General features: G+C 39.4%; 1 protein-coding gene across 1 annotated transcript; it reads left to right on the top strand.

Moving 5' to 3' along the window:
* Nucleotides 1–3,420: 3,420 nt before the first annotated feature.
* On the top strand, nt 3,421–6,847 carry LOC134813416 (uncharacterized). The gene is made up of 4 exons (XM_063821176.1): nt 3,421–3,646; nt 3,873–4,046; nt 4,208–4,369; nt 5,992–6,847. Exons 1-3 carry the CDS (start codon nt 3,421–3,423, stop codon nt 4,291–4,293), a joined length of 486 nt encoding a protein of 161 aa, XP_063677246.1. The 3' UTR covers nt 4,294–4,369; nt 5,992–6,847.
* Nucleotides 6,848–15,518: the final 8,671 nt, after the last annotated feature.

The raw sequence follows: 15,518 nt of genomic DNA, 5'->3' as shown, positions 1-15,518 counted from the left end.
TGTTGTTTCTTCGGGACAGGGTCACCTTCAGAACGGGTTACCGCACTGTTGTAGCGTAAGCTTGAGCACCACCCATTTAGGGGCCGCTCTCTTTCTGCAGAAAGGTCCTCGCACTGTGTCGACACAGCTGTTATCTATGGGCAGTGTCGTGCCCAGCTGTGATACATACCTGAATTGGTGATTACTGAAAACCGCTCTCACTCCGTCTTTACTTCCTGGTACTTCTCCGCACACCTCTAGAGTTCTTTGCTTTCTGAGTTTTAGGACCATCTTCCCGAAGGGTTTATCTTGCCAGTATTCCGAACAAATTACGTTGTCCGTCATTTTGCCGCGTCGAGTCCTCATGTCGTTATCAGATCGGCCGTCGTTGTTGCAACACATTCCAAAGTTTTGGTGTCATGGGGTATGGATCTGAACAGAGACGAAGCCATCCACCGGGACACCGATCTTGTCATGTTCGAAGGTTCTGGTCCAGTCTTTCTTGGTGTGGCGGGTAGTGTTAAAGTGAGCATAGCTCCGTCAAACAGGAGGGTGAAGTTTGTTGTTTTCTTTCCCGAGATTCTCTTTATTTTTAATGTCCTTGTGACACGTTCTTTCCGTTTCTGTTCACCAACCATCTCTTGGAGCTCGAGAACATCGTTGCTACAAAGAAGTGGACAGACCTCAAACTGAACCCCGTATTTCCACAGGCTATTCTTCCGTACCGGAAACCAGCTTGCAGCTCAACAATCCATAGCTAGGGACTTATACACAGTCCCATGTAGGTGTAAGCGCTTGGTCGTAGGTTAGGAAAGTGGGGATCTCCGTTATACCTGCTAAAAGTTGGGATACGTCAGATGATTGAAAATTTAAGAAACCAAATTGGCTTTTATTCGGAAAACAGTAAACTTTTCGATTTTATACGAATATATTTTTAATTAATTTAAGTAAAATCATAATAAAATACCAGTCTGCTAATTTTAGATAATTAAACTTAGGCTACAAACTTACCGCACAAGTTGCTCTGGGAGCATCCACATGGATGTCGTCCGGTGTACCAGTGACTTCGACAGCAGCTAATATTTTACTGACTTTGGTGGTCATGCAGGTTCACAGCCTCACAAGTATACTGTCCCCTCAGCAACAGATACGGACTTTTTCAAGTAGTACCATGTCAAACAATCTCCGCGTCTCGGTACCAGACAATTTGAGGCTCTGGGAAATCTATAGCATTACACCCGGAAACATTCATCACCAGCTTCCAGTCTAAAAGTTCCATAAGTAAATTTCTCTTCCAGGATTTCTGGGTGCTCGATCTGGCCACACCTTCCTTTGTTCAAGACTTCTATTCCGAATTTGTCGTTCCTGCAGGCATCTTCCTTCATAGGCACTCGTTGATTGTTCCTCACAATAGTTAGAGCCAGACCAAAGTTCACTGACGAAACTAGTCCCGTTCTGTCGCAGAAGGACGGACATTCGCAAGTGTAACCGTGTCCAACAGCGTAGTCCCCGACACACTGCTTTTCTCCAGGGCAGGTCACTCCCTCACACAGATCCAGTATGTCAGGTAGGGTCCTGTTCATCACAACCCGTATCTGTTGCAGGCTAGACAGTGTACCAACCTTCAATAGGCTCGTCACGTTGTTGATATTTTTTTTAGTCATGGAGTTGACGGTCGTTGACTGATTGCCGCTGCTGAAATGCATGAAGGATTTCAGGTTAGGTCTGGAGAGCTGGTCTTTTGTAAGGGTATTTGGGGAGTCTGGCAGCTTAGCTTATAGTCAAATCGGCAGATTCACCAGGAGCAACAGTAATATTGACTGAGCTATTAGTTTGAACTGGGGGCTGTGTCACTACTTCAGGGTCACAGTGGGTCAACTTCTGCTTCTGCAGTGTAAAAGAAAGTGGAGAATACCTCAAGAGACTGGTAGTCTGAGGTGATGCGATGGGAATCTCGGTGGTACACCGTTAAACTAAGTAGAGGATAACGAGTTGTGGGGAACCCTGTTTCCAGCGAGGGTCCTTCAGTCTGAAAACTAATTTCAGGGGTGTAGACGGGGCTGGGACTTTCAGTATCCTGTTTGGGTTGCTCATTCTGAAATCTAGTTTCAGGGGTGAAGATAGGACTGGGACCCCCACTAGGACTGAAGTTAAGCTCATCAAGATATGCTCCACAAAGGACATTCTTTGCGTCTTCATCTATCAATCCGAAACTTGGAGCAGATTCGTAGTTTTTCACAAAGGTATTTCATTCCTCCGAAAGAGCAGGCTTGTTCTTGGTCATCAGCGTAGTCCGGGTCGTTGGAGAGGGCAGAGGCAGAGAGGGATAAAAGTAAAGCTATCAATCGAATAGTCATGTTAACGAGAATAATGGTAGCAGAAAAAATAGTCGAGTTTACAACTGTGAAACAATCAATTCGATCAGTCAAATGTAAGGTAGACGGTGCAGAAGGAACATATATATGCGAGACCAGTACGCCGTGATGTAACTCCTTCGCACCTTCTCAGTCTATATCACACCTTAAAAATCAGGCTGTCTTTTACTCATAAAAACCACGGACATACACCCAGGGGGGCCCCCGGGGAAAAAAAAAAAAAACCCCCCCCCAGCCCTGGACGTAAACTGATTTACAATATTCTAAAATAACCCTCACATTTCTCCCATACCACATGTATTTCGTGATACCTTGGTCATGACACACAATCAGAGCCGACAGCGTTGTCCCCTGACTTCTGCCTGACTTTGAACATATTCAACAAATTTGGATATTTTGGGCATATGATCAACTTAATACTATTGTGTGCTTTGATAGTAGGACTGTGATAATGACAAATGGATTGTAATAGTGCTTAATAAAATTTTATATGAGTAATCAATATTTGAATTATATTATTCTATACAGATTGGATCAATAATGAGATACCGTATTTATATTTTTAATTTAATTCCCGAAATGCAGTGCGTTGAACGATGTTTTCAGATTAAATCACTTTTGAGGTTATCACCAAAAACTTCTTCTACATTGTTTGCAGATCATTAACTTTCAATGAAAGAATGAAGGATATCCGTTAGCACTTAACGTTGATAATGATAACGCAATTTTACAGACCTCGACACCGTGCCAATGTTTTATCTTGCGTCAACGCCTTGTTTTATCATCAATAAAATGAAAACTATTTGCATCATATTTTGCTTCACAGTTCACTTAATCTTGCTAAATCAATTCTTATAAAATAAAGCAAGTCTAGATTGGTAGTTGGCATGGAAAAAGAAGATGATGTATCAAGTTTCTGTCATTTTGCTAAAATGAGACAAAATAATACAATTACAATTCAAAGACCAGTATTGATACTGCAGACATTTCAACGACCAGCGAGGCTGTGACTAAAATTGTTCAAAAGTAATAAAATATAAAACCTACAATATGTTCTCCTGTAGCCATGTCTCTCCCGTTCAACAACCCAGACGTTTACATTTCTGCCCCTGTCCCACCCTGTCAAGACAACGAATATGAAGAGCAAGCCTTCGGGGTAGCCAACATGGGGGAGAACTTCTCCAAGTTCACCATCAACCGTCCTAAAGTCGGGGACAATGATGTCAAGTTCGACATAAAGTACTGCGGGATGTGCCACAGTGACGTGCACTTTGTCTGTAATGATTTCGGAGGTGAGTTGGTACCTATAATAGTGTAATGAGGAGTATACTTCTATATTTCTTTCTTAATATTGTCTGCTCAGCTCCGATTTTACAATTTCTTCTGTTTAATTTCGAAATTAATGCGAATGAAATTATATACAGGGTGATGCAGAAAGAATATCGGGATTTTAAATATTCGTCTCTAAAGCTGAAACGTAAATCACTTATATAATCTTCTAATCTATGCGACCTCCAGGCGCGATGTACCCGATAGTACCAGGGCACGAGCTAGTGGGAGTGGTAACGGAGGTGGAGGTAACGTGTCCAGAGGAGTGTAGGGTCTCTGGTGGCAGTGGGGTGCACTATAGATGCTGTAATGGAGTAGTGTGGACATGTGTGATACGGGCGAGGAGAAACTACTGCAGGAAGGGTAGTTAGATTTCAGAAGAAACCTTTCAAACATCTTAAGCTGCAAAATGTTTTAAGCTGATCAAACTTGTTAATTGTCTTGAAATATGGAAAAGATTCCAACGTTTATAAAGTTTGCGGCACAAAGATTGAATACATATCTGTTGATTGACAGTGATTCAGGAGGACAACCCACACATCACTCCAAACAAGACACACGGACACATCGGAGGAAACCAGGAGACCCAGAACTTTGGAGGGTATTCTAAAAGTGAGGTTGTTCACGAGCGATTCATTGTAAAACTACCTGATGACACTCCCGATCTCGCTAAAGTAGCACCTTTGGTTCGTTCTGTTCAGATTTTCATCTTACATTCTTTTCATTTTTTCATCCCGTACTTTGATATATTCGTTAGCATTTATACGAATATGAAGAATGTTTGGTTGAAAATCGAGATATCTCAATTTGACCAAAACCCATAATTGGGTAGAGTGGACCGCTGCTCGTGTCTCTTTCCCAATCACAAGTAACTGATATTATTTGATTGACTGTCCTTAAAGGCAAAATGATACGAGAATGAAATTGGTCGCTCGCTTTTCATTATTTACGCGGCTTACGAATTGTATAATTTTCGAATAATTACATCAATCACACATGCTGTCAAAACTCTCTTTTGGGTTGCTATTTCGGGTCGATATCCAGTATTTCGGGATAAGGGCTGTAGTTAGTGTACAATCAGCTGATGTTTATTGAATCGTTATTGCCGAGTATACAGCTGCTTTCGGGTAACTATTCTCAATCTATCACAATTGTAAATGAATGGGAAAAGTGAGGACCAATTTATTTCGTATCATTTTGATTTACGGACGGTCATTCAAATTAATATCATTTACTTTTGATTGGGAAAGAGAGACACTGGCAGTGGCAGCGGTCTACTCTACCCAATTATGGGTTTTGGTCAAATATCATCTATTTTTGATTAAAAATTAATGTCAGGGGCTACAAAAGTGAGGGTCTACAAAATGGAATGTTAAACTGATAATTCATTTATAATAAGGGAGGGTAATTTCAAGTTTAGAAATTTTACCTTTGAAAAAACATTTTCCTTGTGTTTAAGTAAGCATATCTGTCGATCAATGTATGATATGCCACTTACATCTCATTCAATTTGGCATTAAATTATATTATAATGCCATTTAACTGTCGTGGGGACAAGCAGAATCTAATCGAAATCACGACTGAGCAAAAAACCCACTTTCGCTGAGCAAACTTTAGCGGGACGTTACATGCGGATCCAATATTGAATCACCGCAAATTTTTACACATCGGTATTTTATGTATTATAGTTCGTACTTCGTATATAATTTTTTGTGCGTAAAGTGCGTTCGGTTTTAAAAGTACATTTAGAGCGCACGAACCAACTTATATGCTTCACGCCAATCTGTTGTAAAACAGGGGTTCCAGAAAACCCATTTCCCGATACACCTGTCGTCCTGAAACTTGAAACTATTTTTACAGTCGATTTGGTCAACATCTAGACGTCCTGCAAAATTTCAAGATTCTAACTAATTTTACATGTTTTTAAGGCACTGAATATCAATATATGGCGATTTGGATTTTTTTACCCAATTTCGTATAACAGTGCTGCGGCGCGTATTTTGCGCAAATTTCTTATAAACCTCCACTAAAATATTTTTATTCCTGTCATCTTTGACATTGGATTAGAATTTTTTGAACTTAAAATATGCCTGCTGAAACTACTTTCGGTGAGTATAATGCCTGAAAAACAGTAAAGGGGTATTAACTGTATATGGGTAATAGTATAGATAGTATTTATATTATTTAATTGCAACGGGACATGCTTGTCAACATGTCGCATTGTGATGATAAAAAACTTTCAGAAATAAACATAATTTGGAATTTGATTCTTCAAAATTTAATTGAAATAACAAAATCTGTTTTGAAGGTTGTGTGGCTGGCATAACAATGTGGGATCCCTGAGATACTATGAGCTTACCAAAGGGGGAGATAAGAAGATGAGGAGGGAATAGTAGGGGATCGGTGGACTTGCACTATGGGAATCAGTTAGCATCAACTCTAGACATGATGTGGTAGCGGTATCCAGCGTGACAAGAAAGTGGTGCTCGCAAAAGAAAAGAGCACTACACTACGTGGAACCTCAGTCCCGCCTCCATCAACTCACACAACAACTCATGGATCTATTCTTAACACTGTCAGGCTCCTCATAATCTCATGGACTTATCTACGGTCTTCCTTTTACTAACGGAACCTTGGTAAAACTTGGTGCTGTAGCTGCTCCCTTGCAGTTCTATCATTTTCTCCCAATGCTCAGCGGATATCTATTGTGGGTCTATGGTTGGGGGTATTGAAGTCACGTCAGGAGAGCGATGATTTCTGTGTGGAGAAGGATATTTACCTGATATTGAGATTGTTGATGTAGCAGGTAGATGAGATTTTCATTAACCTTTCTAAGCAAAACGCTGGGGTGGTTTGAGTACGTCCAGAAATTGAAGCTATTTTTTAACTGAACTCTTAAAAACTTTTATGGATCACATTCGATTTAAAAAGTTTTTAGTGGCCTCATTCTGTGAAATAAAAATTAATGTAAAGTAACGAATGAATTTTTGAGAGTTTAATTTTCGCGTGTATATTAAAATCCTTTTTTTAAAGGCTAACTATTATTGTAGGATGTCATTTTTTCCGATGCATCGTACTATCGAAGAATTAATAACATAGATTTTTCACAGTTTAATTTTCATATCGTAATATAACTATCTTGACATAAATTCAACATTTCATTTGATCTGGGTTTTTTTATTCATCAATAAAAGTAATTAATTCTTGCAACATTTATTCGGACGAGCATACTTCAAATACAACATTTTATTCCCCAATTAGTATTATGATGCCTGAATGAGACCGCCCGCCGGGCCTTCTCGTCACTACTTAATTATAAATGTTCACAACACAATTGTCATAACTTTAATGATGGGGTCCAACGAGAGTTATATGGAGTAGATAAGAATTATGGGTTTCGGATTTGAGACAATTGTTATCTACTCCATATAACTCTAGTGGACCCCATCATTAAGTTATGGATCAATTGTGTTTTAACATTTATATTAAGTAGTGACGAGAAGGCCGGCGGCGGTCTATCAGAGCATCGTAATACTATTGGGGAATAAAATGTTGTAATTTGAAGTATGGCTCGTAGAATAAATGTTGCAAGATTTATTGACTTTGGATTAATAAAAAATTCCAGATAAAAATGAAAATGTTGATGAATTTTGTCAAGGAGTAAGTTATTACGATATGAAATTAAACTTGTGAAAAATCTATGTATAATTGCTTCGATGTTACGATGCATCGGACAAATTGAGCATCCTACAATAATAGTGCCTTTAAAAGAAGTCTTATTATAACTCGAAAAGTATTAAACTCTCAAAAGTTTCGTTACTTTACATTAATTTATTTTCACAGAATGAGGGGCCACTTAAAATTTTAAAATCGAATGTGTCCATAAAAGTTTTAGAGTTCAGGTTAAAAAAATAGCTTCAATGTCTTGGACGTATCAAAACCACCAGCGTTGCTTTTTGAAAGGTTAATGAAAGATCTCATCTACCTTGCTAGCATTCAACACTCTCAAATTCAGGGTATTATCCTTCCTCCACACAGAAATCACGCACGGCTGAGTGACTTCCATACCCCCCAACCATAGACCAGCAATTAGATTTCCGCTGGAGCAAGGAGAGGAGGAAAACTGATAGAACGGAAAGGGAGCAGCTACAGCCACAGTTGTACCAAGGTTCCGTTTGTAGAAAGAAGACCGAGATAAGTCATGAGATTTGTGGAGGCACTGACTGTGTTAAGAATGAGGATCCAGTGGTTGTTTGTGAGTTGATGGAGGCGGGATGGAGGTGTAGTAGTGTAGTGTCCTTTTCTTTTGTAGCTCCACTTTCTTGTCACGGCTGGATACGCTACACTTCCTGTCTAGAGTTGATGCTAACTTGATTCCATAGTGCCTAGTCCACCGATCCCTACTATTCCTATCTTCATCTTCTTATCTCCCTTTGTAGCTCCATAGTAATCTCAGGGGATCCCACATTGTTATGCCAGCACACACCTTCAAAAGATTTTGTTATTTCAATTAAATTTTGAAGAATCAAATTCCAAATTATGTTATTTCTGAAAGTTTTTATCATCACAATGCTGACTGCTGACAAGCATGGCCGTTGCAATTATAATAATATAAATACTATCTATACTATTTACCCCTATACTGTTATACCCCTTTACTGTTTTTCAGGCATTATGACTCACCGAAAGTAGTTCAGCAGGTATTTTAAGTTCAAAAAAATTCTAATCCCATTGTCAAAGATGACAGGACTAAAAATATTTTAGTGGAGGTTTATAAGAAATTGCGCAAAAGTCCGCGCCGCAGGCATGTTTATACGAACTTGGGTAAAACAATCCAAAAATGCCATATATTGATATATCAGGTGCTTAAAAGACTGTTAAAATTGAGTTAGAGATTGAAATTTTTGCAGGAGTCTCGATGTGACAAATCGAAGTAAAAAATAGTTTCAAGTTTCAGGACGACAGGTGTATCGGGAAATGGGTTTTCTGGAACCCTGTTTTACAACAGATTGCGATGAAGATTATAAGTTGGGGTTCGTGCGCTCTAAATGTTTTTAAACAACCGAAACGCACTTTACGCACAAAAAATTATATACGAAGTACGAACTATATACATAAATTACCGATGTGTAAATATTTGCGGTGATTCATATTGGGATCGCATTGTAACGTCGCTCAAAGTTTGCTGTGCGAGGTGGGTATTTGCTCATTCGTGGATTTCGATTAGATTTGCTTTCCCAGACGTTAAAGGGCATTATTTTGGATTTAATGCCAAAATGAATGAGGGGGATTTAAAGTGGCATATTCATACAGTGATCGACAGATATGCTTACCTATACACAAGGAAATGTTTCAAAGGTAAAATTTGGAATCGTTTGAAATTACTTTTCTTATAAATAGTTTCAGTTTAACATTTCCATTTTGTAGACCTCACTTTGTAGACCTGACCTTAATTTTTAAGCAAAATAGATGATAAATTTGACCAAAACCCATAATTGGGTAGAGTAGACCGACTGCCTGCCAGTGTCTCTCTTTCCAATCCAAAAGTAAATGATATTAATTTGAATGACGTCGTAAATGCAAAATGATACGAGAGAAAGAAGGAAAATTGGATCGCTCATTTCCCATTCATTTACAATTGTGATAGATTGGACTAGTTACCCGAAAAGAAGCTGTATAATCGGCAATAACGATTCATATAAATCAGCTGATTGTACACTAAACTAAGCCCTTATCCGAAATATGGATCTCGACCCGAAATAGCAACCCAAAGAGATTTTGACAGCATGTGTGATCGATGTAATATTCGAAAACATATTACAATTCGTTAAGCCGCGTTGAATGGGAGAGCGATGCGACCATTTTTCATTTCGGGTATTCATTTTGCATTTACGGCAGTATTTCAAAAATTTATCATTTACTTTTTTGATTGGAAGAGAGACACTGCAGCGGTCCCACTCTACCCAATTAATGGGTTTTGGTCAAATTGAGTATTCTCGCTTTTAACCAAATTTATATTCGTATAAATGTAACGAATATATCAAAGTACGGGATGAAAAAATGAAAGAATGTAAGATTGACATTGAACAGAAGAACCAAAGTGCACTTTAGGAGATCGGGAGTGTCTCAGGTAGTTTTACAAGGAATCGTCGGGAACATCCTCACTTTTAGAATACCTCCAAAGTTCTGGGTCTCCTGGTTTCCTCCGATGTGTCCGTGTGTCTTGTTGGAGTTGTATGTGTGGGTGTGTCCTCCTGAATCACGTGTTCAATCAACAATATGTATTCAATCTTTGTGCCGCAAAACTTATAAACGTTGGAATCTTTTTCCATTTTCAAGACAATTAACAAAGTTGATCAGCTTAAAACCAATTTTGCAGCTTAAGAGTTTTTGAAAGGTTTCTTCTGAAATCTGAACTAACCCTTCCTGCAGTAGTTCTCCTCGCCGTTATCACACATGTCACACTCCATACAGCAGTCTATAGTGCACCCCACTGCCACCAGAGACCCTACACCCACTCTGGACACGTTACCTCCCACCTCCGTTACCACTCCCACTAGCTCGTGCCCTGGTACTATTCGGGTACATCGGCTGGAGGTCGCATAGATTAGAAGATTATATAAGTGATTTACGTTTCAGCTTTAGAGACGAATATTTAAAATCCCGATATTCTTTCTGCATCACCCTGTATTTAATTTCATTCGCATTAATTTCGAAATTAAACAGCAGAAATTGTAAATCGGAGCTGAGCAGACAATATTAAGAAAGAATATAGCGTATACTCTCTTTACACGATTATAGGTACCAACTCACCTCGAATCATTACAGGACAAAGTGCACGTCACTGTGGCACATCCGCAAGTACTTTATGTCGAATTGACATCATTTTCCTCGACTTTGTAGGACGGGTTTGGATGGGGAACTTGGAGAAGTTTCCCCCTTGTTGGCTACCCGAAGGCTTCTTTCATTTCGTGTTTTGAAGGGTTGGAACAGGGGCAGTCAGAAATGTAACGGTTCTGGGGTTGTTGAAAGGGAGAGCTGGCTACAGGAGAACATATTGTAGGTTTTATATTTTTTATATACTTTGAACAATTTAGTCACAGCCTCGTGTGTCGTTGAAATGTCTGCGTATCAATATGGTCTTTGAATTGTAATTGTATTATTTTGTCTCATTTTAGCAAAATGACAGAACTTGATATCATCTTCTTTTCCATGCTTCTACCATATAGACTTGCTTTATTTTATAAGAATTGATTTAGCAAGATTAAGTGAACTGTGAAGCAAAAATATGATGCAAAATAGTTTCATTTTATTGATGATAAAACAAGGCGTTGACGCAAGATAAAACATTGGCACGGTGTCGAGGTCTGTAATAATTGCGTTATCATTATCAACGTTAAGTGCTAAACGTGATATCCTTTCATTCTTTCATTGAAAGGTTAATGATCTGCAAACAATGTAGAAGAAGTTTTTGGTGATAACCTCAAAAGTGATTTAATCTGAAAACATCGTTCAACGCACTGCAGTTCGGGAAGTAGAATTAAAAATATAAATACGGTATCTCATTATTGATCCAATCTGTATAGAATAATATAATTCAAATATGATTACTCATATAAAATTTTATTAGCCACTATTACAATCATTTGTCATTATCACAGTCCTATATCAAAGCACCACATAGTAATTAGTTGATCATATGCCCAAAATATCCAAATTTGTTGAATATGTTCAAAGTCAGGCAGAAGTCAGGGGACAACGCTGTGGCTCTGATTGTGTGTCATGACCAAGGTATCACGAAATACATGTGGTATGGAGAAATGTGAGGGTTATTTTAGAAGTATTGTAATCAGTTTACGTCAGGCTGTCGCTGGGTGGTATGTCACGTGGTTTTATGACGTAAAGACAGCCGGATTTTTAAGGTGTGGATATAGACTGAGAAGGTGCGAAGGAGTTACATCACGGCGTACTGGTCTCGCATATATATGTTCCTTCTGCACCCGTCTACCTAACATTGACTGATCGAATTGTTGTTTTCACAGTTGTAAAATCGACTATTTTCTGATACATTTTCTCGTTAACATGATAATCGATTGATAGCTTTACTTTTATTCTCTGCTCAGCCTCTCCAACGACCCGGGACTACGCTGATGACCAAGACAAGCCTGCTCTTTCGGAGGCATGGAAATACCTTTGTGAAAAACTACGAGATCTGATCCAAGTTCGGATGATGCTGAAAGACGGACAAAGAAATGTCCTTTGTGGAGCATATCTTGATGAGCTTAACTTCAGTCCTAGTGGGGGTCCCAGTCCTATCTTCACCCCTGAAACTAGATTTCAGAATGAGCAACCCACACAGGATACTGAAGTCCAGCCCTTCTACACCAGGAATTTAGTTTCAGACTGATGGACCCTCGCTGGAAACAGGGTTCCCACAACTCGTTTAATCTCTACTTATTTTAACGGTGTGACCACCGGAGATTCCCACTCATCACCTCAGACTACCCAGTCTCTTGATGTATTCTCCACTTTCCATTACACTGCAGAAGCAGAAGTTGACCCCACTGTGGGCCCTGAAGTAGTGAGACACACGACCCAGTCCATAACATTGACTCCAGTCAATATTACTGTTGCTCCTGGTGAAACTGGCCGATTTGACTGTGAAGCTAAGGCTGCCATGACTCCCCAAATTACCCTTACCAAGAAGGACCAGCTCTCCAGACTAACCTGGAATCCTTCAATGCATTCAGCAGCGGACAAGTCAGTCAGACGACGAACCGTCACTCCATGTACAATCAAACAACGTGGGACGAGCCTAATGAAAGGTTGGTACACCTTGTCTAGACTGCAACAGATTACGGGTGTGATGAACAGACGCCTGCCTGACAGTACTGGATCTGTGTGAGAGTTGACCTGCTGGAGGAAAAGCAGTGTGTGTGTCGGGGATACGCTTGTTGGAACGGTTACACTTGCAATGTCCGTCCTTCTGCGACCAGAAACGGCTTGTTTCGGTCAGTGACTTTGTCTGCTCTAACTATTGGTTGGAACAATTCAAGAGTGCTGATGAAAGAGATGCCTGCAGGAACGACAAATTCGGAATAGAAGTCTTGAACAAAGGAAGGTGTGGCCAGATCGAGCACCCAGAAATCCTGGAGAGAAATTTACTTTGGAACTTTTAGACTGGATGCTGGTGTGAATTGGTTTCGGGTGTAATGCAATGGATTCCAGAGCCTCAAATTGTCTGGTACCGAGACGAGGAGATTGTTGGACATGGTAACTATTGCTAAAGTCCGTATCTGTTGCTGATGGTGGAACAGTATACTTGTGAGGCTGTGAACTGTTGACCACCAAAGTCAGTAAAATATTAGTGCTGTCGCGAAGTCATGGTACACCGGAAACGGTCATCCATGTGGATGCTCCTCAGAGAACTGTGCGGATAAGTTTGTAGCCTAGTTTAATTATTAACAATTTGAGACTGGTATTTTATTATGATTTTACTTTTAATTAAAAATTTATTCGTATAAAATCGAAAAGTTTACTGTTTTCCGAATAAAAGCCAATTTGGTTTCTTAAATTTTCAATCATCTGACGTATCCCAACTTTTGCAGGTATACGGAGATCCCCACTTTCTAACCTACGACAAGAGCGCTTACACCTACATGGGACTGTGTTATAATGTCCTAGCTATGGATGGGAGTGAAGCTGGTTCGTGTACGGAAGAGAATGCAGAGCCTGTGGAAAGACTGAGAGGGTTCATGTTTGGAGTCTGTCACTATCTTTGTAGGCAACGATGTTCTCGAGCTCCAGAGAGGATGGTTGGTGAACAGAAACGGAAAGAAAGGTTTTACCAAATGACAGTAAAAATAAAGAGGAGATCATCGTGAAAGGAAACGACCAAGGACTTCACCCTCCGTGTTGACGAGTATGCTCCTTTAACTGCTACCCTCCACACCCAGAAAGACTGACCAGGAAACGCTTCGGAAACATTGACAAGATCGTTGTCCGTTGGGGGATGGCTTCGTTCTGTTAGATCCCAGACCCCCATGAACACCAAAATTGTGGAATGAGTGGGCAACAACGACGGGCCGATCTGATAACGACATGAGGACTCGACGCGGCAAAATGACGGACAACGTAGATTTGTTCGGGAATAGCTGGCAGATAAAACCCTTCGGGAAGTGTCCAAAATCAGAAAGAAGAAACGTTGAGGAGGTGGCGGAGAGAGGTACAGGAAAGTAAAGACGGAGTGTGAGCGAGTGTTCAGTATCTCAAAGTCTCCAGGTTGTATCACAGCTGGGCACGACACTGCCCATGGATAGACAGCTGTGCTACGACGAGTGCGAGGGGACTTCTGGCAGAATGAGGGCTGCCTCCTAATGTGTGGTATGGCTCAAGCTTACGCTTACACAGTGCGGGGTAACCCGTTCTGGGAGAAGGGAGACCCTGTCCCGAAGAACAACAAAGATGTCACAAACTGGGAGTTGGAAGCTGGATGTCCTGATGAGAGTAAAAGGTTCCAACCCATTCTGAACACTGGATGTCCCCAACCTACCCTCGAGGAGGAACTTACTGGAAGCTTCTAAACCGAATTAGATCTAAAACTGAATTTATATGATTTAGACAATTATTATAGAATTTTTGAACGTTAATTTTTTGACATCGTCGACGATATTTGAAACGTCATTTTTATTTTTTAATCTTTTGCCGTTTTTATTTATTTTGTAATTTGTATTTAACATTATTTGCGTTTTCGGGGATTTCTAAGAAAATTGATTATGTAACTATCCGGACGGGTATTTATGATTATGTATGTTCCTTGCATCATTTATTGAACCATAACTAACTCCTTGTTTCCATAGATAATTTAAAAACTATAAGTTTCCTGAAAGCTACAAGTTTGGCACTTTCAATCAGTACATAGAAAAATTTACTAAATTAAAGCAAACATTAAGGCATGTAATTAAGGTATGTATGAACGATCGGGGAAATAATTAAGTAGATGTTAGTTGAGAGGCTGTCATCGAGTATTCAGCATCAATTCTCTTGTGCAGTAAAGCAATCGGTAATACATATTAAGTGCTGATATAATGAGCGGACAATACAATAAAAACACTGAAATAGGAAAGTAGGAAATATAGTTATACTTACTCACAGGTTTAAAAGAATGAAACTAATCGAGTTAAAAACAAGTCTTTAACGAAATGACATACATAAGAGGGAATAGGTTTAGTATTTGAAAGTTATAGTAAGTAGTAATTATTGTAGTACTGTATAGTAGTAGGAAAACACATTCCTAACCAAAAGTTTACAACTGTTCTCTTACACATAAATCTGATATTAACATTGAATACTTTTTCCATTATATATATTTTGGACGAGAAAATTGACTTAGCCTTGAATTCAATTAGGGGGAAGAAAGGATATATTCAGGTACCGCACAAATATGTATAAATGATGTAGATATTACACGGACACTAGAAGCTAGCGCAGCTAGGAAGAGCTGCTCGTATACCACTAAAATACACTTATATACTGAAACTATATCTGGTATTTATATATTATGTACACAGTGCATACTAACATCCTGTCAAGCTCACGAACTACCAATTTATCTGAATAGTATAAGAGTATAGCTATTATACTGTATATAAGGTATGAAAGTTCCCTGTAGTAGTTACATACACTCCAACCAAAATAGCAAATTAGAAGAGTTGACGCTAGCGGAATAATCAAAATGAATTTGTGCCTAAATATCTGCTTTCTTGACAATACTAATAGTGTTTGAAGATCAATGTTTGTCTTGTTGACTTGATCAGGAAGCAGCTATTGTGTAAA

Source organism: Bolinopsis microptera, chromosome 3 (assembly GCF_026151205.1).
Source record: "Bolinopsis microptera isolate Bmic1 chromosome 3, MBARI_Bmic_1.0, whole genome shotgun sequence".
NCBI classification, from domain to species: Eukaryota; Metazoa; Ctenophora; class Tentaculata; order Lobata; family Bolinopsidae; genus Bolinopsis; species Bolinopsis microptera.
The sequence above is the reverse complement of the archived record's forward strand: the minus strand, read 5'-3'. Positions and strand labels throughout refer to the sequence as shown.